Raw genomic sequence first — 25795 nt, 5'->3', positions numbered from 1 at the left:
GGTAGACAGTGGGAGTGCGTCGCATGGCAACCTTGAAGACGGGAACAGCCATCGACTTGCAGAACCCCGTGACAGCCCTTTTCATATCTGATGCAGTAGCAGCCGTAGCAGGTGGCCTTTTGACGCGCGCCTTTCTGCCAATCTGATGGATCCAAGTAGCGACAGGTCGGATTCGGATGCCCTAGACTGACCCGCGCTAGATTAGCTGATGCGACCTCACCTTTTGAGAGATGAGAGGAAAGAAAAGAAAATTTGTAAGCCCCCTCCCCCGAATGACCGTCGCGACATTTGGATCCGCGTCGAAGGAAAATCTCACGAAAACCAGCCGCCATCAGAGAAAAGCATCCCATTTACGTGTGGTAACACGGGCCGTGATGAATGAAATCATGTGTTAAGCGAGGATGGGCTGGCTGAAAGCGGTCAGGTCGCGAGATTTAGTTGCACAAAAGACACACGCGACGGTGGCTTCTTCTTTTTCTCCCATCTTTTTCCTGAAATGTTGTGAAGGAAGGGAAGACGGAGACGGGACCTAAGGAGGGTGCAGTGGAGCTCCTGATCATCGCGGGTTCACAGTGTGGGCCCGCGGGGTCATTCGGAGTGGACTTGGCGGCGGAGGAGGCGGGGGTACTGTAGCGGACGGGACCTTCCACTGCCTGAGCAAAAAAGGAGGGGGCGTCCATCAACTTCCGTTGAAGATGGAAGTCAGCCATTTCTACATTTCCTGCCCGTTGTCACCCACACCTCGGGCAACTAGCACGAACCCTGGAATTCTTTAGTTTTCTTCTCACACTCACAGCGCCATCCAACATCTTGAGCGTCACACCAGAACTTCTCTCATTCACAAATCGCCAACAAAAGTCGAGCGACCAAGATGGCTCACGAGCGCGGATTGAAAGCCTCGACGACTGCCCATTAGACATCTCTGGGGGAGAAATAGTCAACAAGACTAACCGCAACAATCTCGCGATAATCGCGTGCGACGCTTCACAAACAAGACAAGGGACGACGGCAGTAACAACACCAACAGCAACAGTGGCTCCAATAGGTGGCAACGCATGTGAAATTTGATCTGGACGCATACGGTCAAATAATCGAATATGTAGCCAAAATAAAAATTGAGCAAGAAAAAGAAAAGGTTTGATATCCCCCGGCCGAGACATTTTCGTGTTTTGGGCAAGGGGAAGGGTCCTTTTTGGAATCCCTCGACTCTTTTTGGTCTGGCCGCCCTACCTACTTCAGTTGCACTTGCACTGCACAGCACGCATAATAAAGGCGGGTGCGCAATGCGTCAGTCACGGCGTCTCCTATGTACATCACAGCCGCGCATCGTGGGCCAGAAATAGCCAGGAGACGTCTCACCAAAATCCCCCCCTTTCCCCTGCTTGTCCGCGCCCGTCAGACGTCTGTTTGCGCGACTCGGACGAATAGCTTCTTCACATCCACAAAGCCGCGCTTCCCCTTTGTCGCTCGCCTCATCATGCACTTTCTGACTGGTGCCTCGGAATCGAGGGCGCAGTGGAAAGGCTGGATTGGGCAATCCACCCAATCTATGTTTGGACTATCCCCAAGAAAACCACAAGGGGCATATGTATGTAGGTATTACTGTAATGGCGACACAAACCATAAGCAAACGGACGGTCCCCCATCAGTACCTAGTAGGTAATCCATCCGCCCATGTGTGCAAATGGCATTCCTCACAGACACTCTATGCACCCCCTTCCTCGCCAGTCTTCTGGTTCGCCAGATTACTGAAACGGCCAAACCAAGCCTCCGAGGCTAGGGAAATGGCTAAGCAAAATCCAGGACTCGCGCAGGACACGCAAACCCACAAGATGAGCAAGGTCGCGAGAAAGCCAACGAGCATCCAATTTCCGCAACTGCAGCCAGGCAAACGAAAAGCCCTGATAGTCGCCGGCATGACATGTCCGACTCGACACTTGTTGGTCGCTGTTGTTCTGTCAGACCTGGCTTGGCCGTCTCACCAGTCATGGCAAACGACCAACCTTCTTCCGACTTTTGACTATTTCCCCAAAAGACGCCTTGGTGAAAGCCGGAAGCCGGACGTCCATGTCAGGATGTGGCTGTGCCGCTGTGGATCTGCTCACCTATAGTGTATTACACACCTACCCTGATGGCCGCTTTTGCTTCTCTGGTCTTGTCAGAGCCTTGCGGTGATTATACGGCCCAGTTGCCCCTGAAGGTGAACATGGTGAGAATCGCCTCCTGTTTGATGCCCAGTGTTTCCTATGCTCTTTTGCCCATATGTAGGTAGGTGCACAATTGACCTTCACATGGGGTGTTTCCTGCCTCCCGTCGCCATGCTTGGGTTCTGTTCCAGGGGGGTCCGACATGGTCCGCCGATCAATGGATCCCCGACCCATGGAAGTACAGGGATGCAAGTAGCCAGTACCTAGGTAGTACACGTCCTTGTTTCCCTTTTCGTCACCAAGGTAAGCCTCGTGGTCGGTAGCCGGCGCGAGCTGCCTGGATGGTGGCTCTCTCCAGCTACACTACAGTACAGCATCGAGTTCTGGATACAAGTTGATACCTGGCCATAGTCCTCCTGGCTTCTTTTGTGCCCCGTATGGCATGGTTCCCCACTGTCACCACCCTTTCCCGTTTCTTCCTTGTGCCATCTGCTTGCCCTGGCTTCCACCTCTTCCATGTTATCCAAGGTGTAGTCGTAGTAGTGCGAATCCGTACCCCCTTCCCTTGTGTTTTCTGACGATTGGGCTTGCTTGGTGAACTGCGGCGTCGAAAAGGCAGTGTTTGCCCCGAGACACGGTAGTCGAGAAGAAAACAAAATAAAAACGTTCTGGTCGCCCGGGTGACTGACGACGGTGAGACACGCACACATTTTCCACCCATCTCACCAGGCATCTCTTTTTACCCTCATTCCTGTCCCAGGACCTCATACCATCGGCGCTTTATACCCTTGACTCCCAGCTCCGCTTATTGGCCCAACTCCGGGATCCAGACTGGCTTTTCGGTGCCATTGAGGCCCAACCCAACCAAACAGAACAGGGCAGCATCAGCATTCCTAATCTTGCCCGGTATAGTCTTGTCATCCGCCGTCCCGCCCGTGGACGTCACTGAGCAGAGGTACCCTCTTGTACGCGCAAGCTACCGAGTCTACATACACTACCTACTTGCATCTCTGCACCCCCTGCCACACCAGTCCTGATCAGTCCGGCCACAGTCTGTCCTAGCCCTAGTCTCTTGTCCGTTACCCAATTTCGGCGCGGGCCTCCCATCCATCCCCCCCCCTGCCTCAGTCTCTTTTGCCCGCAACCCTTTCCTCTCCCACTCTCTCTTTATAATATAACCAGTCGGGCACCTCTGCAGCACCGTCCCTTCTTGCGCCGTCAAATCAGCACAAAACACATCTTTGCACTCTGCTGCTTCTGGTCTAAACACCCTTCAGCCTTCCATCACCAACCTACCATTACACACGCTTCCGTCTACGGTTACAGCTTGCTACAGCTATCTACATACCTATCCGTACTCAAGGCTACTACGACGCCCGCAGCAGCCATGTCCCACAAGAAGGTTGGATTCCGGGACGACTCCCCTTCGGGTGCATCCCACTACTCGGATCACCAGAGGAGCGATTCCGGGGTCGGTTCTCTAAGTGGTAGCGACTGCGGTGTTCCCAACAGTGATCGTACCTACACACCCCGTGATTATGACGACCATCGGGACGCTCGCGAGATTCTGCGCCTCAAGAATGAGTTGACGCAGGCAGAGGACAAGATCAAAGATCTCCAGGCCAAAATCCAACACCTTGAACGACTTCAGGTATCCCACAGCCAGCTCAAGATCACTCACAAGGAGGTCATTCAGAGTGAGGCTACACTGCAAGCACAGCTGGACGCGAAGCAGAATGAGAACGAGGTCCTATCCGATCAACTCACCGAGCTAAAGTCCAAGAATGCCGAGCTAGTGCAAAAGAACAAGGATCTGACCAGCGAAAACACGCAGCTCAAGGAGGAACACAAGAAGCTGCGGGAACTCGAAGACGCCAAGAAACCCACAGACCTCAAGGACCCCAAAGAGTCGAGCGAATCCGTCGATTCCGAGAAGATGAAGAGACCCCGGCGCAAGAGCATGTCCATGCCACCGCCATCCGACTCATCGGAGGACAGGAGACCTCGCCGAAGCTCGAGCCGACGTGCTCCACATAGAGAACACGAGAAGTTGGACATGGACAGTGAGTGGGAGCGACAGCTAGAGAGGGAGCGACAGCTGGCACTGGCACACGAACGACCGGTCATTGACGAGGAGAAGGAGCGTCTCCGCAGCCGCTTCCGCACTCGGGGTGACGACAACGATGCCAAGAGCAGCAGCCAATCTCTCCCATCTCTCCCGCCGGCCACCATCAGAGGCCAGCCACGGAACAGCCAGCGTGATAGCTACATTGAATCTTCTGGTCGCGGTGCACCCAGACCACAGGTTCCAGGCCCTCAGCTTGTGTCGGCGAGAGATGCCTACGACTACGCCTACAATGCGCCCTCGTATCCGGCACCACAGTACGCGAGCATCCGCGAGCCAAGCTCTGCTGTTCCTCGGGCTGTGGCACATCATCCAGCAGTCTATGTCCAGGCGCCTGCTGGCTACGTTGACAACCGGTATCCCACCGATGATGACTTCCGTTATCAACAGGCCATCGCTAGCGCAAAGATGCCGCGGAGGTAATCAGTTTTTTTGATCAATCGCCACGGCCATCAGCAAAAGCCATGCTCATTGTAACAACACCCGTCATTGGATACTTTTGTTTTCTTTCTACCTCGTCTTTTTGATTACTTCGCCGCAGCTGAGACCTCTTTTCTGCGTTTTCACCATTGCATGCCAAACATCACATTTGAATCCCCTTCCCCAATTGGCAGTCTTCGGATCTGCATCTGCACCCGGCGACAGATTGGGCTGTCGTCTCCTGCAAGGCACCTCGTTTTCGTTGGACTTTCGATATTGGCTGGTCAGCAAGGTTCACGCGTGGGCAGCAAGGAAGCAAGCGGACCTCCCAGGGGTCTGCCAGCATGGCTGCACCGCCCTCTCCTCTGTGCCTGATTGACAGGACAGCAAGCAGTCTGCCGCGCGCCAGCGGTAGCAGCACCCATCCAGGCACTGCCGCCATTCACACCCAAGCCTGACGGCATGCTCCCCTCCAAACAAAATCGAGAGGACGCTGGCCCCACGATCGCGCACTGCACACTCAAGCAGGGGTCGTCTTCTGGCGCTTCGCTTCCATCCTCTTCTCGGACCGCAGCCAGAAACAGAAGAGAAAATTTTCATTATTTCCCGAACCCCCTGTCAGCCATCCAACCCCGCCATCCCCAATCGGTCAACTTGCGTCCTTGGTTCCGTTCGGGAATCGGAGGGGCAGACCACCATTCGGTCTTAGTCAAGGGGTAAAGTGGGCAATCGGCCCGTCGGGGTTCGGGTGGGCCCACGGAAGGAACAAGCTCAGAGAACAAAGGAAGGAATCAAGGAACTTTAGGTTCCAACCGTGGACAAGCGAGGTCAAGGCCAAGACGGGAACTTGAAACCCTTCTTCTTCTTTTTTTTTTTTCCCCCCTTCTCTTTCCCTCTCCCCTGCCGAGCTCTTCTTCTTCACGTTTCCCACGTGTAGAAGGTGTCGGCTCGGGCTTTTTCTTACTTTCCCGGAGACGTCCTTCGGTCTCCAGCACTACTGCCACCACCACCACCACCGACTCACCGAAACACACGAGACACGCACAAGCCTAATCACACCATGTGTCAAAGTCACAATGGTCACTGTGTGTCAGTCTCATCGTATGTACCTCACCATGGTGACCGCGGTAACCACATTGATGGAGGACGTCCCGGTTCGGTACCTGACCGACCCCACCGGCCGGCGACCCCACTTCGGGATCTCCACTTCTTTCCACATCGGCATCGGCGCCGAGCCCGGGGTCCGGTTGCAACTTCACACCTTCATCCGATACCTCGCTCGCTCGCTCGCGCTTTCGAAGCTCAGTTTTCGTTCTTCTTTCTTTTCTTTTGTTTTTCTTGGTTCGCACTTCCTTTCTTCTTCTTCTTCTTCTTCTTCTTCCTCTGATAAAAGCACATTATACCCCTACGTCCCCAAAAACCATGTAGAACATTTTCATTCTTCATCATGTATACCCATTCATACCCCCCTTGTTTTTTGTTTCTCTCGCTTTTTTAAAGCTTGTTTCATTTGTGATTACGGATTGGACGGATCGGACGTATTAATGGAATGATGTCTTATGTACCTTGAGTGGATGTTATGTTATGTACTTGTGGAATGGGCGGATGAAAAAAGAAATGTGTTCATGTTTTGTAACGAATGGGTATATAGATGGGGTAGTCTAGAAAAGTGTCGGAAAAGATGGGCGGAAGTATGGTGTCAATCCAATGGTTTCAAGTGTTTGCGTATAACTTTCTTGCCCCTTTATGGTTTTGATAGTGGATTGGCTCGGCGAGCAGGACAGAGTGCGATAATTCGCTTCGATACCTAAACTTGACTCTAGACATATCCAGTCTGTATCGTTGATGTTTGACAATTACAATCTTTCACGACATTCCCTCGCGTTAGCACAGCGTTATTGTCAAGTGTCTTGCAAACAGTTGGGCAAGTGTAGGTCTTGAGAAAGGTGCATTCAGGGCTTCTCTTCAAACACACCTCCACAACAACACCTCACATCCCCTGAACTCCCTCAATTTGTGAAAGCTCCATTTGAATCCTCATATCTAAGGCGGCCTCAAAACATCCAATTCAACCACATATGCCTTGGTCGGTCATGTCATATTCCATCTATCGGGTCGCTTTACTTCTTGCTCGGGACTATTCCAGTTCTGTAATTTGGTCATCGGACTCTCCTAATCCTGATGATGGGTTAACAAGTTCTTTTATCTCACCGGAGTACCCTTTAGAGCATTCGGCGCCAAACTGAGGTATCAATCCTATTAACGGCAGCCTTGACAGTCCTTCATTGCTAGATGGATCTTCGATAACGGCTATAGTGAAGAGGAACCCCCCAGGTCAGTGAAATTCAGTTTTGAGCATGAGGACTTTGATCCTGAGATAGCGGACTGTTTTCCTTGATTTTGGAAAAAAAAAAAAAAAAAAAAAAAAAAAAAAAAAAAAAAAAAGAAACACCAAGGATAAAGACCTCCGTCAGTAAAAGAGGCAATCACTTACAACAATTGTGATCGGGCCAGCCAGAGCAGAAGGTCGGGCTCACCGGGGAAGTCCGAGAGGACAAAGCTGGCTGGCGGCTGAGACTGATATTCATGAGTTGGAGATTACACTCCAGCAGTAAAAAGAGGGTGAAATCGATAGCAACAACTGAATGAACAACCAAGTGGTGGGCGGTGATATATCATCGGTTGTCCTAGAGGTAGGTCTAAACAGTGTACAAACTTACATTGTATGGCGTCAACCATCCATATTTCTCCGCCGGTCTTCACCCCAAGACATCATGATGATGCATTCACATTGAGCTTCCGCCGCCTAAATAGTTGTCTCTCAATTCTACTCGTCGTGATTTTGGTGGTAACTCGTTGGTCAGGGGAGTGTGCCCTGGAATAACGGCATGAGAGGCTCAGGTAGGTACCTCTAGCTACCACCTGTTGCGGGCCAAGGTGTGCCTACCTACCTACCTATGGTTTATGGTTCAGGTAGCAAGCTGCAATGGAAGTGCATGCGAACAACATCTTTCGCTGCTTGGGTATTTGAATTCAGACGGCCTCTGAAAGTCTATTCTTTCTTTATCTTACCTATCAATCAATCAATTTTACTTCTCGCCCACTACCCGGGGACGGCACCATCAGACTCACATACTTCAAGGCTAAGAGCAAGGAGAGAAGATGCAGAGACAAGAAGGAAATATGCAGCAAAATGACCAATCCCAACCGCGGCTATACTAACCGCCTCGACATACCTCAGCGATTCCTTCCTATCCCTTCCATCCCGGCCGCAACCGCAGGCATCTCCATATGAGAGGAACTTGGCTGAGTGGTGAAGACTAGGGATTCGGTCTAGGGTGGTTCATTCACGTAGGTGCTGGCCATTATTCCTTCCTCCGCCGACAAGAAGACAAGCTTGACTAACACATTGCATTCCCCACGAGCTTCGGCCAGCAGAACCCCTTCTGAAATTCCCAGAAAGAAACAAAACAGCCATGCCGCGTAAAGGTGCAAATCTTCTCAAACTATTAGTTAGTCCTCACGAATCTAAAGGGAAACACAATAACCCCAGGTGTCGCTCGGCCAGTTAGTTACTTGGGATATCGTCGAGGAGTCCCAGGAGTTAGGCCGGGCCGATGCTTCGGAGGCAAGCGCTCGCGGCTGCCCGTGGAAGTGCACTTTTATTGGATTCGTGGTCACGAAGATGACTTCTCAATACCCAATACGGTGGACAACCTGACGGATGCCGCTGGACTTTCGATCATCGGTGCTGTTGGTCCCATACATCGGATGCCCTCATCCATCTAGAGGTAGCTTTGTTAATCGCAAACAACAGCAGCAGCATCGAGAAATCCATCTCCTCTACCTCTTCCTTCTCTTAGTCTTCCTCCCAAAACTCCTTCGCCTCCTTGCTACATTCCTTCCGCTCCTTCCCAAAGCCCTTCACCTTGAAGAAATCTGCGACTGGTACACCAAACTCCGCCAAACGAAAGCCGACAACGCCAGACGGAATCGTTAGCCGACTATTACGATGCACTCAGTCTCGATCTCCCCGAACTTCAAACCTCTGCATCGACTTCCGGATTTGAAGACTTCCATTCTTCCATCCAATGTCCCCGCAGCCCGTCCCGCCCTGTCGGTTTCTTCCATCTCAACTGAAGTATCCTCTCGCGGGTTTCCGGTAGTGCTGAGTGTAATTACCACACGAGTGGCCCACTTTTTTTTTTTTTTTTTTTCCTGGTTCATGAGTCTAAACCATCCAAAACACCAAAAGGCATTAGATGTAACTTTGCTATCGCCAAGTTACCATACTATGGTTTCGTAGCCAATGCAACAAAAAAAAAAAAAAAACGCCATCAGAAGGAAGCCGAAAGGTAACAAAAAAGAAGCCGAACGAAACTCCTGGCCCTGCTGAGGAGGAAATCATCACCCATCACCAGAAGTTGACAACGACTTCAACAGCTCTGGTTCTCGCAGATGATTTACGTATATTCAGGTCTTCGAATTTCTCCTGTCAAGAATGTCTGCCCGCCTTTTCGATTCTAGATAAGCAACAACCAGCCCGGGGACCATCTCATTTCCTAATCAGGTAGTCTAGGTAGTCAGTCTCTCTCTCTCCTTTTCCTTTCCCTGCCGGGCATCCATCACTCAGGTCACTCGAACTTTGAGAGACTCGTACCAACCCGTTGTGGACGCCGCCAATACCCTGAATTGCATAATCGTCAGCCCCAGTAACAGGATTATTAGAATGAGTTGACATACTTAGAGGTAGTGACAACGTCGATATTAAGCCCCTGCCTGTCATCGAGGAAAAGACGTAAACTGGATGTGGAAACGAGTGGACAAGTTGACACTGGGTTTCGAACCTGTAAAGTTCCCAGGGGTGCATTCATTTGTAGGTTATTCCATGACGTGGGAAAGGATTCACCCTTGTCTTTCTGAAGGAGTCAGGAGTAAGCATATATAGCATTGCAGGACAAGGGCCAGCGCTCTACTCTGGACCATACTTTTTGTATTATGATGAAGTGGAATCAACGTGCTCACTTCTAGCTTGCAAAGTATAGATGTCTAGCTTGCAAAGTATAGATGTCTATATCGACTTGCCCCCCCCGTCCTCTGTGTCGAAGCAGATGAAGCCTTCGGGATGTTCTTCTCCCGGTTCGGTGCTCTGTTCAACTCATCCTTACAGCTACGCGGCACTTACCCTATGTAAAACCACTTCTCACGCCCAGTATGCACAGTTGATCCTTAACCTTCATCAAAATAACAGAGTACCAGTCAAGGCGGTAGGACGTTGATAAGATACCATCATTCATTAGACTTTGCTCATCTCTCAACTAGTCATATTCTTATCTTCTTCCTCATCATATTTTATCGCAAGGCCGTGCTCGTGAACGTCATTTGCGTTCCCAATCTCACGAAGCCGGAGCGGCCTGAGCGGACCCACCACCCTCGGCCTTCTTGGCACCACCGCCATCTTTATCCTTCTCCTTATCCTTATCACCACCACCTCTTCCTCTCCCGCCGCGTCTTCTGCGACTGCGATTCTCACCCTTCTTCTCGCCTTCGCCCTTCTCACCCTTGTCATTCTCTTTGTCTTTCTCGCCCTTGTCCTGTGCTGAGGTCGGTCGGGCCGAAGCAGAAGCAACGGTGCCTCTTTCGGCCTTGGGAGTGCTAACAGGACGATCGGAACCACCTCCCTCCTGCGGAACGGCTTCCTTTGCACCACCACCAGGGGCATCGCCCTTTGCTCCTCCCCTCGAATCAACACCCTTCTCGCCCTTTTCCTTCTCTTTCTCCTTGTCTTTATCGCCGCCACCGCCGCCATCGCGTCCTCTGCCCCTGCCTCTTCCCCTTCTTCTTTCATCATCGCGCTTTTCTCGCTCCCTCCCCTTCTCTGGCGCTTTCTCTTTCTCATTTTCCTTTTCCTTCTCTGGCACCGTCTTTTCCTTCTCCGCTAGTGCACTCGCCGCCGCAGGTCCGGCAGCAGCAGTCTCCTTGTCCTTGTCCTTATCCTTGCCGCCGTCTTCCTTCTTATCGGTATCCGATTTGCGCTCTAGAATCGTGACGCTCGCCCGCGCAATCGTTACGGGACTCGCGGCGATAGCCTTCTTCAGCGCCTCGGGGTCCGCAAAGTCGACGTAGGCCAAACCCTTCTTTCGCAGATCGATTGAGTTGATGGCACCGAAGGCTTGCAGAGCCTCGCGTAGTGTTGACTCGGCGACGCCCTGTGTTTGGTGAGCGTGCTTGATGAAGGCTTGGGTTGGACCTGTGGGGGCCGGAGTGGATGGGGTGTTGGCTGCGTTGCTGCCGGGCTGGACGTTCTCTTTAGCTTCGCCTCCGCGGCCACCACCCCTTTGCCTGCCCCCAGTGGAAGGCTGCTTGGGGGAACTAGGTTTTTGCGAGGCTGATAAGGCCGGCGGTTGGGCATTTACAGGCGTCGAAGGCGTCGAGAGTGCAGATGGAGTCGCCTGTGTGGAATCCCTCTTCTTGAGGATCATTGTTGGCTTGATCGGCGGTTGTGGTGTCGCGACCTCGGCAGGTTTGGTCTCCTTGCCGCCGTCTGTTCCCTTTGACTTTGATCCTTCCTCTGTAGTCCCACCTCGGCCTCTCCTTCCGCGCGTTCTTCCGGAGGCTGACTCTCGTCCTCTAGCAGACGCCGAAGGCGATGCAACAGCCGAAGAGTCGGCAGCATTGGCTGGCGTCGAAGAACGTTCAGAGCTAGCCGGCGCAGGAGTTGTCTCCTTCTCCTTCTTCTCCCTGGATGCAGTTTCTTTGGCAGCACTGGCATTGGCACTGGCAGTAGCAGCAGCGCTGGCCTTTGCGTCAGCCTCAGCCTTTGCTGCCTCCTGACGTGCCTTTCTGTGAGCGTTGCCCGGGCTGAGGCCCAGATCACGTTGTAAGATGCGTGCTGCTGCGGCGATGCCTGCGCGTCGACTCTTGGGTAGCTCTGATGTTGCGTCGGCTGAAGGAGTCGACTGAGTGGCGGATTGTGACGAGCTCTGGGCGGCCTTGGTCTGGGAGTCAGCCTTTGAGCTGGACCGGGCGTTGTCCTGGATCTGGCTGGCAACCGTATTGGCAGCCTTGGCGGCTTCCGCTGCAGCACTTGATGCGCCCCTTCTTGTCAAAATCTTGACATTGTCCCTCGGTTTCTCTGAAGCCTTATCCGTCTTCTCGCCCTTGGCTTCTCTAGCCCGCTTTTTCAACTCCTCCAGAGTAATAGTCGCGGTGGCAGTCTTGGTCTTTCCTCCCTGCGATTCCTGTCGAGCATGTTGCTTGGCGCTCCTGGCAAGTGCCGCCTCCTTGGCTCTCTGTGCTTTCTTCTCCTTAAGATATTCGACGAGTGGCGTGGTGGTGACCTTTTCCGGCTTGGCTGACGTTTCCTCGGCATTCGGTTCACCGGCAGTATCTGTAGTCTTGTGGGCATCGGGATTGGCAAGGCTCTCAAGGAAGGCCATGAACTCGGGCTCCTGGTCGATAGTGCCTTGGCGGTTATCCAACCGTTTCTTGTCGCTCGGAATCTTCTTGTGAATCGACAGCTCGGCTGTGGGCGGCAGGATCAGGACTGGGTCGTTGTAGGATTCCTTGGCGTCCTCCCAAACGCCATTCTGTACGGCTTGTGAGAGCACTAAAAGGTCATCTTTCCTGATAACGTGAAAATAGGCGCGGGAGGGCCGAGATGGCCTTGAGGGACTGGGACACATGATTGTGTGAGAAGCGGATTTGGGAGAACCTGCGGTGATGTACTTACTGCTGGGAGCTCTTGCCAGGCCAGTATGAAAACCAGTCAACCTTCCCATGGCCGACTTTCCATTCGTCGCCGAGGATTTTGAAGAACTCTTCTTCGGTTAGCAGGGGAGGAAGTCGACGGACAACCACCTTTTCGCCCTCGGACTGAGGCTTGGTCTTGGGTGCATTCTGGGCATCATTGGTGGCCTGGCCGGCAGCGGTGCCATTAGGTTTGCGCAGAAGCAGCTGGGGCGCCGCCATCATGGTTGGATTTTGAAGCTGCCGTGGCTTGGAATAGTCGGGGTATGTGTAGTTTCTGGGCGGAGTTTCGAGCTAGTGTAGAAATCACAGCCTCATGCTTCGGTCGCGGTATTGGCGGAATGATGGTTCGTAAGTCGATGGCTGATAGAGATGTCTGTCGGCGTAGCAAGTACTGTAGTCGAGACCAGCCGGGGCTCGTGTCGAGAGGGGAGATTCTCTGGAGAGACGACAGTTTACACCAAGCTGTCGATGATGATAAGCGGGCGCGGCTGGCGCAAGCGGTGTTGGATGTTGTCGGGTAACAAATCCAAAGAACAATGACGGGATGCGATTGCTGAGTGAAGTGGAAAGGGTGGAGCTTGGTCTTTAAGGTACGGCGGTACCGCTCAGCCTTATCGGATTCGATAAGAAATCCACACTCCAGGTGCCCCGCAATTCCGGTGATCCAGAACTTTGAGGGAGTGCACAGACCCACAGCGGCTGAGGGGGGCAGCTCTCGGCGCCAATGTGCGCGCGTGATTTGGCCTGCAGCGCAATCCATCCAGGGCACTCGCCCACTGTCCGCAAACCGTAGTTAGCCACAGGTCCCACGCGGGCAGTACACAGTACCAGTGGGTGGCAGGCTGCCGGTCACAGTTCGAGGTCGAGGTCGAGGTTGATTCCAGCTCACCTCAGCCATCCAGATCCCGCGCTCGGCTTCGTCGTCATCCTTAGAATTTCATCCCAACAACAAACAACAACCCAACACACCCGACAACAATTTGGCAGTGCCCTCCCCTTGCACTCGGTGGCCCCAGGACTCTTTGACCACGACTCCTTGCGACCCGCGATTCATCTAGCGACATTAACAATTGCGGAACCAAGTTCCATCGCAGCCTAACACAAGCATCCCTTCGATTGATAAGATATTGCGCCCGCCCGCCCTTCACAACTACAGCCCGTACACCACCAAACAGCTCAAGTCCGATCATATACAACCATCATGTCCACTATTCCAAAGCCGGGTCCGGCTAACCTTCGTCCCGGAGCCGGTCTAGATGAGTGGCTGGAGGAGGCGAAACAATGTCATTACCTTCCTGAGCCTGTCATGAAGCAGCTCTGCGAAATTGTCAAGGAAGTTCTTATGGAAGGTACTTGAGCACCAACTACTAGTCAGCATCACACATGCGCGCGCGCGCGCCTTCGCATCCCCGCGCACGACAAGGGAACTTGTCCAGCTGACTTGTGTCCCCACGTCATCAGAATCGAACATCCAGCCTGTTGTTACGCCAGTTACCATCTGCGGTGATATCCACGGCCAGTTCTACGATCTCCTCGAACTCTTCCGCGTTGCTGGTGGCATGCCAGGCGAGACAAACGTCCAGGCGCCCAAGACAGCAACAACCGTCATCACATCCGAGGACATCGAGCCCCCAACGGAAATCACAGATCCCAACCTCAAGAAGAAGATCAAGAGCAGTACAGACAGCGAGGCTGGGGCTGGAAGCGAGAAGGAATCCCCAAGTGAAGAGACCCCTCAATCCAGCGCCAACACGGGCTCTCAATCGGCCGACACTCGCTTCGTCTTCCTCGGAGACTTTGTGGATAGAGGGTACTTTAGTTTAGAGACATTCACCCTTCTCATGTGTCTCAAGGCAAAGTACGAAGGCCCCTTGTTCTAGTTCCGGTTCGGTTCACGCTGCTAACACTTTTGCCCAAAAGATACCCAGATCGCATTGTTCTAGTGCGTGGTAATCACGAATCCCGACAAATCACCCAGGTCTACGGTTTCTACGAGGAGTGCCAGCAAAAGTACGGCAACGCCTCTGTCTGGAAGGCTTGCTGCCAAGTGTTTGACTTTCTTGTTCTTGCCGCCATTGTCGACGGTACCGTTCTCTGCGTCCACGGCGGTCTCAGTCCCGAGATCCGCACGATTGACCAGATCCGCGTCGTTGCGCGTGCCCAGGAGATCCCGCATGAGGGTGCTTTCTGCGATCTGGTGTGGAGTGACCCAGAAGACGTCGATACATGGGCTGTCAGTCCACGTGGCGCTGGTTGGCTGTTCGGAGACAAGGTCGCGACAGAGTTCAACCACGTCAACGGTCTGACAACAATTGCAAGAGCGCATCAGCTGGTCAATGAGGGTTACAAAGTGGGTGATCTCCTTGTTGCTCTCCACAGTTTGAGAAGAAATGCCAGCTAACCTGTGTTTCTCACATAGTTCCACTTCGCCGAAAAGTCGGTCGTAACCGTATGGTCGGCACCCAACTACTGTTACCGTTGCGGTAACGTCGCATCCATCATGACCGTGGACCGCGACCAAAACACAAAGTTCAGCATCTTCTCCGCCGTGCCAGACGATCAACGGCATATCCCCGCAGGCCGTAGGGGCCTGGGTGACTACTTCCTATGAAAGTACATCGAGAGCGCGAGGTGAGGTGAGAGGGCGGTGTTATGATTGTCTTGGTGTCAAGAAAGCATGTCGTTGCGTTATGGGGCGGGTCACGTTCTGTCGTCGGGAATTGGTGGCAACCACACTCCAAGGATCCTAATTTCATGTATGACATTCTGCCTGGGATTTATACTTGGCGTTTCCGAGGCGTTATACTACCTAATTTTGTGTTTCAAGTGCCAGAATCAGGCTTTGGAAGTGTCAGCAACGACGTCGTTATCAGTTGACCCGTTAGCGTCGTGGTTCAGGCCACGGAGATTTCAAGGACTACCGCGAGCGCTTTGAACACGAAGACGCTCTGCTAACATGCTTTTGTGGAAGCTGGAAGAATTCCTTCCACCCTTTCTTCTGCAGTATCTAAACCAATCAACGCTCCGTTCAAAAACCGCGCTTGAACCGAGAGGCTTGGACGATCAGACCGCCCCTCTAAAGGTACCTAATTAAGGTACGTCTACGCTTTTTTCCAAGGAGCATGACATGAGAAATCTTGACGATATTCTTGAACTCGAGCTTTACAGCCCCGGTTTAACCACTGACTAGCACTCATCAACTGCTTGGCGGGGATTAAGGCTGATAGAACACATTGACACTATGAGATACAGAACGAGATCCTCGTGTCCAAAACCAAACTTATTGACATACCCTGCAAGAAAAGCGAAGGAAGAAAGGGAATACATCGTATCAACATCCACACTCTCCATTTACCCCATATCAAGCAATCTCCTGGCGTTTGTCATCTAGTGATACTTCCTTTTCTCGGATTTCGAGTCAAATGATCATTCTTCTTCGGAACCAGTCTTCTCCTCGGTCGAGTATTCTTCTTCTTCCTCAGGCTCTGTCAAATCCTCCTCCTCAGAGTCCTCCTCCTCCTCCTCCTCTGTATCCTGCTCCTTTGTCTCCCCCCTTTCTTCCACCTTCTCTTCCTTTCCTTGTCTCTCCACCTCAGGCGTCGTGTCCTCCCAGTCTTCCTCCTTGGGCGGGTACTTGAAGGCGGTAGTCTTCCCATCCCGCCCATGACCGAAATTGACTTTCACCTTGGCTGTAGTGTCGGACCTGACGTAAAACGACACAGCGGGGTAGAGTTGCCCAACGACTCCATGAAACCAATTTCCGACCCACTCGCCGTTCTTCCGAAACCTGGCCCTTTCTAAGGGCTGGTCGACAAAAACGCCAATGACGTCGGTTTCACCGTACAGTGTAGGTCTACAATCATCCTCATCCCCGTAAATGGACCTGTAATTAAGATCCAAGGCGTTGTAAACTTCGCCGTCATCACTGTACACTTCGCCGTTATCACTGTGATAACCCCATGAGCTTCTTCTCCAGCCGACGCAAGCGCGTAGTGTACATTGTTCCGTTTGAAAGCCAATTGCGACTGCGCTGAACGTTTTGTAGTGTGTTGTCAGTTGAAGTAAGTATAATCAGAAGGCAAATGCTACCTAGAGGTTGATTGGATCAAGACTCACTTTTCATCATAAACGCAGCCTAGTATCGGCAGTTCGACAACTTCCACCTCGAAGTAGAACGGTTTGTTGGTGGGAATAGGATGATCCGCCCGCACTGTTCCGATAAGCAGCATCGAGTTGGAATCTATTGGATATGCTGCGTTTCATATGTCTATTAGCACATGATCTCTCACGAGTTACCATGTATGGGAAATGGGAACGATCATACCTATGGATGACACCTCTGTTCCATTCTCCGACACGTCGAGATACTCGCTCCTATCATCCTTGTTCCATTGCGTAGGCGTCTGTTTCTCATCGTCTAGTGCAGCCTTCCCTCCCAAGTTAATGATCTTCTGGCAAGCCGTTTCAAAACCTTTCCCAAACGAAGAGGCAATGTCCAGGGCCCGGTACCCGCTATTGTCTGGATTGTCAAGAAAGTCAAAACCCTCTCCTGCCGCCTCTAAAATCATATCCAACGGCCTTTCCAGTCCGGTCTTCACTGCTGCAATGATAGCTTCAGAAAGGGTAAGGCGCCGGGCACTTGGAGGAATGGCACTGATCAAGATTGGCACCAAATCCGGCAACATCTCGCCCGCCCTGTCCACGTTGAGGAGACCGTAGTATAGCGGTCTGTGGCCAAGATTGTCACGCGCGAGTGGATCTGCCCCGGCTTGAAGAAGTTTGATGACCATACCACATGTATTGGAAAAAAAGGCAGCGTAATGCAAAGCGGTTTTACCGAAGGTGTTGGCGATGGGTAGAGCGGTCTCTTCTGTAAGCTTCTCCAAAACACTTGGGGGTGCTGGGTCCACAGCGATCACAGGAGCTTGATACTGGCACAAGTACCTCATCAATGGAGTAAACCCGAGCAAGTCCTGGGCCTTGACGTTTGCGTTGTTTTGAAATAGTAGCTCTGCCACATTCTGGAAGTATGAGGTTTTGGGGCGTCGACGAACAAGAAAATGTAGTGGACTTCCAAACGGATGGCTGGTTATCTTGTTCACGTCCGCTTTATTTTCAATGAGCATCCTCACCAGCTCTAGCGACCCTGTCCATATGGCGATATTGAGCGGAGTGCACCCGTCTGAAGCTTGTAGATTTGGGTTTGCGCCCGCTAGCAGCAACTTATGCACAACATCAATGAGTCTTTTCTCGACTGCAAGGATGAGTGGTGTCTTTTTATGCATATCCGCCGTTGGAGCGTCCATGGAGGGTCGCTTAAGATTATCTGTCGAAAGCAGATCTGGGGTTGGATGAGAAACCCGCCGTCTCTCGGTGTTGCGCCGGGATAGAGCGGGAGGCATACGACTGCTTGAATGATCACGGCCGTGCCGCTCGGGTTGAATCCACGGGTCGAGAAGGAGCCTGATCATGTCATTTCTTCCGTCCCGTATCGCCAGATGGAGAGCATTTTGACCTTCGTAATCACATATATTAGGGTCGCCACCATGCTGGAGAAGAAGGTGAAAGATATCAGTCAACCCTTTCTTGACCGCAACGTGCAAGGGAGTGTGCGAATACACCTTGCCCACATTTGGACTTGCTCCTGCTTGCAGTAACAGCTTCACGACATTGACGTCGTATGGTTCTTCTCCCACTGCGACATGTAGAGCCGATGTGTCACCATTATCCGCCAAGCTGGGCTTCAAGATGCCTTTGTTGAGTAGCACATCCACACGCTCCAACCTTCGTGTATCCTCGAGAGTTAAGGCCCTCCGCAAAGCCGTTATTCCGAGAGACGAGGACAGTTTATATCCCTTTGGTTTCAACTCACACACATCCATAAGACTTGTCAGGCTGGTCCCGGTGACAACGTTCTCCAAAACTATGCCCCATACCTCCGAAAGATCGAAAGGAACAAAGATCTCACGAAGCAACTCGCGGAGGCAGAATACGTAATTTAAATGGGCGGCTCGGATGAGTAATGATGCAAGCTCGGGTTTCTTTGGTTTCAAATGCTGGATGACTGAGTCCCTAGCCTTCGCCATGGTTTGCGCGAGGTATCTCACGACGTCGACGTGATTACAGAACACTGCAGTGTGTATCCTCTCCACCCAGGTAGTGACACCATATTTGGTGCTCAGAGTCTTATCCAGTGGATATCCATGGTTGAGAAGATGCTTGAGTAAAGGGAGGCTACCGTGTTGGACCGCAGTTCGAAAATGAACATCCCATCCAGGTTGATCCAACTTCCTCCAAAGCCAAATTGCGAGATCATCGTTAAGGCATTCACAAGCGCAACGAATGGAGTCGTATATCCCGTCATTGAATGCTTTTTTGGGTGTATCTTGATGTGCGTTATCTGCATCACCCTCGATTGACTTCTCTTCCACTTCCACAAAGTACTTAAGTACTTCCATGGAAGCAGTCCGCGCGAAGAGAGGTGTGGAAAATCGCTCGTATGACTGACTGAAAGGATTCTTCACCATAACGGCAAGCTTCTGATACATTGTGAGGTTCCCAGTCAACATGATATTCACCAAGATATCGGCAGTAGGTAATCCGAATGGCGGTGAGCCGTCTTCGGTGCCACAATCCTCGAGAAGGATGTCAATGGTCGGTGACGATCCTATGCGACAGGCCAGTCCCAGAGGTGTCAGATCTCGAGGCGTCGACTTCAACCGTCGTGCAATGCTGAAATCGGTTTTTTGCAGCGTCTTCATGATTGACAGCGTTTCGGCATCACCCAGCTGCGCAGCGAGGTGTAGTGTGGTGTTTTTGACTGTGTCTTCTCTGAGAACGCTGCACCCTCGGTTAAGTAGCAGCTCGACAGTTGATGTGTGTCCGCCTGAGACTGCTAACAAGACCGGATCTTGATTCTCAGGTGCTTGAGCTGACTGCAATAAGCCGTCCAAAGAACCACCCATGTGGTCCAGGAGCAATCCAAGGCAGTCCGTGTTGCCATATTGTGCCGCAGCAAGAAGTGCGGGACTCAAGTCGTGACTCGGAAGTTTATGGGGCAAAAGATACCCCATTATCTCGGATGTCAGGGGCATGGACTTGGCCGAAAGACTCAGTGCCTTCTCCAGCCTCTCCGGTTGTTGTTGGACGTTTTCCCTCCCAACTATCACTCGCACGATCCGACTCAAGCCGAGTTGGACTGCCAAAGTTAAAGGATCATCAATGTCAAGCTGTTCGAGTTGCGCCTTATCATGAATAGTCTGGTACGCCTCTGCCCATGATCGGAGGGCGGGTGACTCGGATCCGGAAGTGAGAAAGTCAAGAACCTGCTCATCGAGGTCATCGTTGGATGAACGCGCAAGGACATAATGCTGTGTCCAATAAATCTGGGAATATTCCAAGAGCGCAAAAGCATCGTCGAGCGCGGAATTCTCAGGCTGTGGAGCATCGTTTTCAGTGTTGTGTTGAGAGCAGAGCTTCATGTAGGATAAACAACAACTGGCAATTGAAGCGTGTTGCTCCGGCCATAGCCATGTCCCTTCTTTTTCAAGATATGGCCGCAGTGTATGATGAGCAAGCGTAACGTGCTGATCATCCTCGATATCGATGAGTATCTTTAAGGGATTTTCAATGTCTCTTGCTAGATTGGATGAGACTTTGGCTTCTAGCAACTCGAGTGACATATTTCCAATCATCAGTGCATCAGTTAGGGAGAGGCCCTGCAGCGCTACCGCGACCGAAAGTTCGCGAAGGGTGAGCGGTCGAACTGCGTATGACACCCAGCTGAGAATGTTTCTGGCTGACATGACGTCGTGTACCTCGAAGAGCGCAGATTCTGCACCGAAAGGGAGGGGTTTGGACAACCAACACTTTATGGCTTCCTTTGTTGCGGGAATTGTGCTTTGCTCCAGGAGTCCGATGTTGAGCATGGTCTGAAGGTAAGTGTGATCCTTCACGCAAATCTTTTCCATGATCTCAGGCTCAAAGTCTCTCCAAGCGGATGCTTGCGATAAGACTTTTGAAACTCTTTCTTTGGCAACTCTCTTGACAATGTCTCTGCAGCTGTCTTCTTTGAGGTCAAACCGCCGTATCTGGTTTTCTTGCTTTAGGCCCAAATCATTTGAGCTTGTCATGAGGATCTTCACGTGTCTGGCCAATGGTCCTTGAGAGATGAGCAAGAGATCTGCCAGTTTGCATCCGACCGCTCGTGGATGTCTCGGTGTTCCTGCCCTCGGCGCATCTTGTGGACATTGGTCGATGGCATGTATGACCAAAAATATTCGATGAGGCTTAACAGCTTCGAGAAGAGTTCTGAGTAAGCTCCATAACAGGTTACACGGTACGTAAGGCATGTTTGACCTGAAAATACTTTTCATATGCCTCTTGACGTGTAGACAACTGTCGGGACTGAGCATGATAATCTGTTGAATGAGGGACGTAAGAACGGAGCTCTCAGTTCTTGGTCTCGCATTTTGGGCAGTGAAGTCGTAGCTGAGAACCATCATGTCCGCTTTGAGGGCGCTTGGCGTTTGTTGTAGCGTCGTAAGAGCCCAACAAGCAAGGCTTCTGGTACCAGATTCCGGAGACCCAACGACCAGCAGGATTTCTGACCTGGAAGATTCCATCCATGACTTCAAATCGAAGGGGGGTTTGTCATGGAAGCTGCTCTGTAAGAAACTGTAAGGCTGCCCCTGGCGGTCTGGGATCAACCAGCCCAAGCTTCCTCCACCAACCGCAATATACCTGTGATAGAACCTCTCCCAAAATGGTCGACGTGTTTCTGGTTCAAAGCGGATCGCGTTAGTGAAGACCTTGGGGAGAAGCAGCTAATAATCTTTCCGGATAAATAGCGAGGTGCCCCTACTCACCTCTAAATGAGTCCCACCAGTCCTGATGAAGGGCCCCATGGATGCTTGCAAGCATGTCAACGTATCCTTCTTGCCCATTGTGGAGGCCCCACAAGCCACGCAAAGTTTTGTCTGAGCCCTGCAATGCGAATAAGTGGTCTTGGTCAGTTTTGACGTGTTTCGCGGTAGTATGTAGTTGGACGATAGTGTAGTGTTGTTATGTGCACTTACTGTACTCTGGATGCTGTGGTAATGAATGCTAAATGCATCTGCGATGGCCGAGAACTCAACCCCAACTTGCAACAATGCACTCGGCAACTTTTCAAAGATGCCTGAAAGGTGCCAAAGACCCATTTTAGTATTCGATAGGAGGTTGACAACGTAATGTTCCCATTCGGACTGCCCATCGTTGACAACCGCAAGCGAGTTAACAAAGTGCTACAACAGCCGTTTGTTAGCATAGCACGCAATCATTTTGGATCAACGGGAGGCACGTACAACAGCGACTGCCCAAATAGCGAGCCACTGCGAAGAAATGTCTTGGATGGCCAAGAACAAGATCTAAACACATGAGTCAACTCATGAGCCTTTTCCCGTGTGTATTGCTGATGTTACCTTTTGAACCAGTGCAGCGCCGCAGTTGTGAGCAAGGAACACCACTGGGGAGGGATTGGCATAAGTCTGTGGTTGACCCAAAATACATGGTTAAAAGTCTGATTGCTAAATTCGCGAGGTTCTCCTAGGTGAGACTCACACGCAATGGTACATCATCGGAGCAATTCAAGTCGCGAATGATACGTCGAGCATGCTGTATAAGATAAATCTCGTTGACTTGCGAGGGCGGGGCGTTCTTATCAAACAAGTCAAAGATCCTGACTTCGGCATCCGGCCACAGATCTGAAATCGGCTTGGCTTGGATGGAATTGCGCTTTTCTGTCGAACAACTGTTGTTGCTTTCCAGATCGTCTAAGCCGTTGATCACAACGAAGCTATATGCAGAGCGATATGGTATTGCGTCAGCTGTTGTAGGCTAGTTCAGATGTGCATACAACCAAACGCTTGGCTGGGGAGATAGTGATAATCGAAAAGCCTGGATGGCCACTTACAGAGGCTTCATCGTATGAGCATTATACCCTCAGTTGACTTTGATGGTTACAGGAAGTTTCGCGGCTTGGTGTGAGGCGGCGGAGCGGGATGGCGCAGCTTACAGCTCAACTGCCGGGAAAAGAGACGCAAAGTGTGGAATGAAGACAGCCAGGGCTGGGGAGAAAGCCAGTGACTGGAAAAAGCTCGCAGGCGACAGGAAGCTAGAAATGTCACGCAACTGATCATGCAACGCGAAGGCCTGGATGAAGGGTCTATGAATGTCTTTGAAGGAGAGGAAGATGTGTCGAATACAAGCAGAGGAGACGAGACCGGAGCGTCAGGACAACAGCCGGTATCCGGAACGGTATTTAGTTGCTGCATCTTCGTCAAGGAGTGAAAGACACTGCAGCCGCAAGTTTTCCAATCCCCAGGGTAGGAACATTTGATGCGTTTCCTTCCAATTCACCCGTCCTATCATTTCGTTACTTCCTTGGAGCCGTCGCGGCGAATTCAATATACATCCGCACCTGAGGTTACAGCTGAGGTACCCTTACTACAAGTGTTTGAGGTACAGTGAGTGGATACTACAAATAAACGTACAAAAAAGCAATGTCCCTGCAAACAATACCAAAAAGTCACCTTCGACACTCCTCGATCCAACTACCTTACTATGCCTTTAACTGGATGCACTCTTTCGAGATAAGAGTTCATGGTACTGTTAATCTATACCAAGACCCTTGAATTATTCCAGTGTATGGTAGTGGTAGAAGCGTGGTTTTTATAGGAGGGTCAGGTTGAGAAATTCATTTAAGCGGGCTTATAGGGGCTTGTAGTAGGTACCTTAGTTAAAAAATCGGGTTTCCATTTTAATACTGACTCTACTGCCTCGTAACTTGCACAATTCCTGAAAAATAATTTAGAAGTACCTGTATTTTAAAGGCATCGCAAGTCAACTTCCATGCTCAAATTTTTAGATCATTTGAATATTGGTAGGGTGATGATGTTGTTTCGAAACCTGAAAAGTACGAGTTTTGCGGTGAAATCACCAATTGTGCGTTTTTTTTTTTTTTTTTTTTTTTTTTTTTTTTTTTTTTTTTTTTTACCATGTAACCCACTCACTGTATGAGTCTTCCACACATCCGGTACCTGGCTCTTTTAGATAGGACACTACAATTCATTTTTTCACTTTTCTAAATTTGCAGGATTCTTGGTCAGGTACCTCTATGAAGTGCTCCTAGGCTGCCTCTTTCTGGGTTGCCTCCGCAGTGCATCTAATATCACATCCAATGTAACTACACCACAATTATCTGTCCCAATCGCGGGCAGCCCGGGCAATTCATTCCAGGGCTTGGTGACCCCAATGAACTGAATGGACAGCAATCCAGGCGCTGTGCTGCTTGCTGTAGGTAGGCTGCAACATGCTCCTCCGAAATCCCGCATCATTCGTCGCCGCCGCCGCACATCAGTAATCCTTATGCAGTAGGCTTATCTGAGCTGCTGCAGCTACCATGATAACGCCTCTCCTTGTTGACCATTCGAGATGTAACCTCTGCTAGTAGATTGGTTGCTCTGGATGCTCTCGCTGCCGCCGCTGCCGCTTCATTAACCGCTTCCATTGCCTTTGTGGCAGCCCTAGTTGCCGCTGCTGCCGCCTCAGCGGCTTCCTGGGCTGCCAAAAGCACCAGGTGAGATGTCGATGCATCAACTTCGCCCGCTTCCTGCACCTCGCACGCCAATACTGGGACATCCACTAGAGGTAAGGAGGTCGAAGTAGAGGTAGACTTTGACTCCTGCATGTTAGGCACCTCTGACACGACCAACTTCTTGATCGTGTTGTCCAGCAGAGGGTGGGGGTGCCCCCGGGTTTCAGTAACAGTAACAGTATCTTTCTCAGCCAAGCTCGGCTCTGAAGGAGAGGATGATGTCGGCAACTCGGTGCGGGGAGGAGTAAGGTCGGGCTGCGAAAAGCTGACTTTGACGTAGCTGTCAATCCGTTCCAGGATAGTCTGCATCTGCCCCAGGTCTTCCGGCTGGATGCGGGTGAGTCGATTGCTTTGTAGCTGCCTTATCTTGGGATCCAACGTAACTGGGTCGATGACTTGGTCCACATCGCTGAACTTGTCTGACAAGCGGAGGAACTTATTGCCGAAGTTGGCATCGCTTTCGAGGCTCAGCTGGCAGATGAAGGGTTCGTTGTTGTTCCTTTTTAGCAACACCGCAGCCTGCAGAAAGGTCGGAATTCCATCCTTGGCCCCACTGTTCTCTGCCATCGACCACCGCACGGCGTTTCTGCAGACTGACTTTTGGGACGAAAACTTCGATTCCCCTGTTAAAGTGGCCTTGAATCTTCTGGTCGACTGCGTGCAAAGCTCCCAGTTCATACTTGCTTCGGCACCAGCCAGCCCTGCTGGACCTAAGTTGGTTCCGACTGACACCCCGCACGTCCTTGTCTCCTCGCGAGTGGTCTTGTTGAGGTAGTACTGTTTGTCCGGTGCGATGCGGACAACCACGGGATCCTTCTTTGCGACACCATTTCCATTTTGGAATTCCAAGTCAATACGCACAGCCTTGTAGCGGGTTGATGAGTGTGTGCTTGTGGAGTGAAATCGAAATTCGAAGACGATAAGCGTGCCTTGGCAGGATTTGCCATCGAGCTCCATCTCCCCGTGGTGTATCTCGATCAGCTTAGCACTGTAGCTGAGCTTAGACTTCTTTTTCGGCGTCTCTGCAAAGGTGTCTCGGAAAACCTCTCCTTGTGGATTTTTCAAGTGGTAACTGGTTCGGTCTAACCCTTGTGACCGCTCGGGATCTTCGTACAGATTGCGGGTAATCGTGAACTCATCCCCCATGATGTAGAGAGTGTCTGCGTTCTCTGGGAGACTGAGAGAGGCGCCTGTGAGCGTGATGGATAGCAGAATGCGGATGGATACGATTGGACTACACAGTATTGGAAGGACGTGCTAGCAAATGTATGAATGAAGATGTTTGTCAAAGTCTCGCTTGCATACTTCCAAGGACATACCGATTCCTCCGCTTCTTATACACGAGCGAGGCCACCCCTACGAACGCCTATGACAGAACGCAACCCAAAGGTTACAAACCCCCTTTCCCTACACTGGTACATACGTAAGTTCTACCCATGTAGGTACCTACCTAGGTATGTAAGGATGTGTAGGTGTGTACCTTAGGATACCGGAGTCATAAACCGCTAGAAATTGGAGGATGTAGTTTGCAAAATGGTCCAAACTCCTTTGAGTTATCTCATTTACACGCTGCCCAGGTGCTATACGCTGCCGCCGTGACGTCCATGTTCGCGATCCTTACATGAGGGGCCCATATTCCTGCATGCCTTATCGCGGCGTGGGATGCGGGTGCTACATTGTCACATCCAGTCGTGCAGTAAGAACGGGAAGCGGGCA

At 51.4% G+C, this 25795-nt stretch overlaps 6 protein-coding genes across 6 annotated transcripts; 2 read left to right on the top strand and 4 right to left on the bottom strand.

Annotated features, from left to right (window-relative positions):
• Nucleotides 1-722: 722 nt before the first annotated feature.
• B0T23DRAFT_381508 (uncharacterized protein) lies at nucleotides 723-1265 on the bottom strand. Its single transcript, XM_062837269.1, has one exon. It carries the CDS (start codon nucleotides 1158-1160, stop codon nucleotides 732-734), a length of 429 nt encoding a protein of 142 aa, XP_062691499.1. The 5' UTR covers nucleotides 1161-1265; the 3' UTR covers nucleotides 723-731.
• Nucleotides 1266-3394: 2129 nt separating this feature from the next.
• Nucleotides 3395-4925, top strand: B0T23DRAFT_158570 (uncharacterized protein). Its single transcript, XM_062832683.1, has one exon. The coding sequence runs from the start codon at nucleotides 3535-3537 to the stop codon at nucleotides 4693-4695; it is 1161 nt and encodes a 386-aa protein (XP_062691498.1). The 5' UTR covers nucleotides 3395-3534; the 3' UTR covers nucleotides 4696-4925.
• Nucleotides 4926-9957: 5032 nt separating this feature from the next.
• Nucleotides 9958-12987, bottom strand: B0T23DRAFT_339506 (Smg-4/UPF3 family-domain-containing protein). Its single transcript, XM_062835860.1, has 2 exons — nucleotides 12425-12987; nucleotides 9958-12366 (listed from the first exon to the last, which is right to left on the bottom strand). The coding sequence occupies exons 1-2, from the start codon at nucleotides 12664-12666 to the stop codon at nucleotides 10089-10091; spliced, it is 2520 nt and encodes an 839-aa protein (XP_062691497.1). The 5' UTR covers nucleotides 12667-12987; the 3' UTR covers nucleotides 9958-10088.
• A 305-nt stretch (nucleotides 12988-13292) lies between these two features.
• On the top strand, nucleotides 13293-15470 carry B0T23DRAFT_381503 (putative cell shape control protein phosphatase ppe1). The gene is made up of 4 exons (XM_062837268.1): nucleotides 13293-13793; nucleotides 13906-14302; nucleotides 14365-14794; nucleotides 14864-15470. The coding sequence occupies exons 1-4, from the start codon at nucleotides 13646-13648 to the stop codon at nucleotides 15053-15055; spliced, it is 1167 nt and encodes a 388-aa protein (XP_062691496.1). The 5' UTR covers nucleotides 13293-13645; the 3' UTR covers nucleotides 15056-15470.
• Nucleotides 15471-16234: 764 nt separating this feature from the next.
• B0T23DRAFT_158505 (uncharacterized protein) lies at nucleotides 16235-22513 on the bottom strand. Its single transcript, XM_062832681.1, has 9 exons — nucleotides 22397-22513; nucleotides 22045-22279; nucleotides 21906-21971; nucleotides 21789-21851; nucleotides 21522-21728; nucleotides 21312-21429; nucleotides 16769-21223; nucleotides 16561-16696; nucleotides 16235-16469 (listed from the first exon to the last, which is right to left on the bottom strand). Exons 1-9 carry the CDS (start codon nucleotides 22405-22407, stop codon nucleotides 16388-16390), a joined length of 5373 nt encoding a protein of 1790 aa, XP_062691495.1. The 5' UTR covers nucleotides 22408-22513; the 3' UTR covers nucleotides 16235-16387.
• A 919-nt stretch (nucleotides 22514-23432) lies between these two features.
• On the bottom strand, nucleotides 23433-25594 carry B0T23DRAFT_381500 (uncharacterized protein). Its single transcript, XM_062837267.1, has one exon. It carries the CDS (start codon nucleotides 25223-25225, stop codon nucleotides 23849-23851), a length of 1377 nt encoding a protein of 458 aa, XP_062691494.1. The 5' UTR covers nucleotides 25226-25594; the 3' UTR covers nucleotides 23433-23848.
• Nucleotides 25595-25795: the final 201 nt, after the last annotated feature.

This window comes from Neurospora hispaniola (assembly GCF_033458365.1).
Source record: "Neurospora hispaniola strain FGSC 10403 chromosome Unknown B0T23scaffold_5, whole genome shotgun sequence".
Taxonomy (NCBI): Eukaryota; Fungi; Ascomycota; class Sordariomycetes; order Sordariales; family Sordariaceae; genus Neurospora; species Neurospora hispaniola.
This window is presented reverse-complemented; position numbering and strand designations above follow the sequence as displayed.

What these genes read in the sequence shown, in the direction of transcription:
- B0T23DRAFT_381508 (XM_062837269.1), bottom strand. Translation starts at nt 1,160, where the DNA reads ATGTCTCGGCCGGGGGATATCAAACCTTTTCTTTTTCTTGCTCAATTT.
- B0T23DRAFT_158570 (XM_062832683.1), top strand. Translation starts at nt 3,535, where the DNA reads ATGTCCCACAAGAAGGTTGGATTCCGGGACGACTCCCCTTCGGGTGCA.
- B0T23DRAFT_339506 (XM_062835860.1), bottom strand. Translation starts at nt 12,666, where the DNA reads ATGATGGCGGCGCCCCAGCTGCTTCTGCGCAAACCTAATGGCACCGCT. An exon ending in CCTGGCAAGAGCTCCCAGCA is followed by an intron (nt 12,367 to 12,424) that starts GTAAGTACATCA and finishes CATGTGTCCCAG; the next exon opens with TCCCTCAAGGCCATCTCGGC.
- B0T23DRAFT_381503 (XM_062837268.1), top strand. Translation starts at nt 13,646, where the DNA reads ATGTCCACTATTCCAAAGCCGGGTCCGGCTAACCTTCGTCCCGGAGCC. An exon ending in CAAGGAAGTTCTTATGGAAG is followed by an intron (nt 13,794 to 13,905) that starts GTACTTGAGCAC and finishes CCACGTCATCAG; the next exon opens with AATCGAACATCCAGCCTGTT. An exon ending in TGGTCAATGAGGGTTACAAA is followed by an intron (nt 14,795 to 14,863) that starts GTGGGTGATCTC and finishes TTTCTCACATAG; the next exon opens with TTCCACTTCGCCGAAAAGTC.
- B0T23DRAFT_158505 (XM_062832681.1), bottom strand. An exon ending in GCGCTGCACTGGTTCAAAAG is followed by an intron (nt 21,852 to 21,905) that starts GTAACATCAGCA and finishes TCATGTGTTTAG; the next exon opens with ATCTTGTTCTTGGCCATCCA. An exon ending in AACAGAGGTGTCATCCATAG is followed by an intron (nt 16,697 to 16,768) that starts GTATGATCGTTC and finishes TATGAAACGCAG; the next exon opens with CATATCCAATAGATTCCAAC.
- B0T23DRAFT_381500 (XM_062837267.1), bottom strand. Translation starts at nt 25,225, where the DNA reads ATGGGGGATGAGTTCACGATTACCCGCAATCTGTACGAAGATCCCGAG.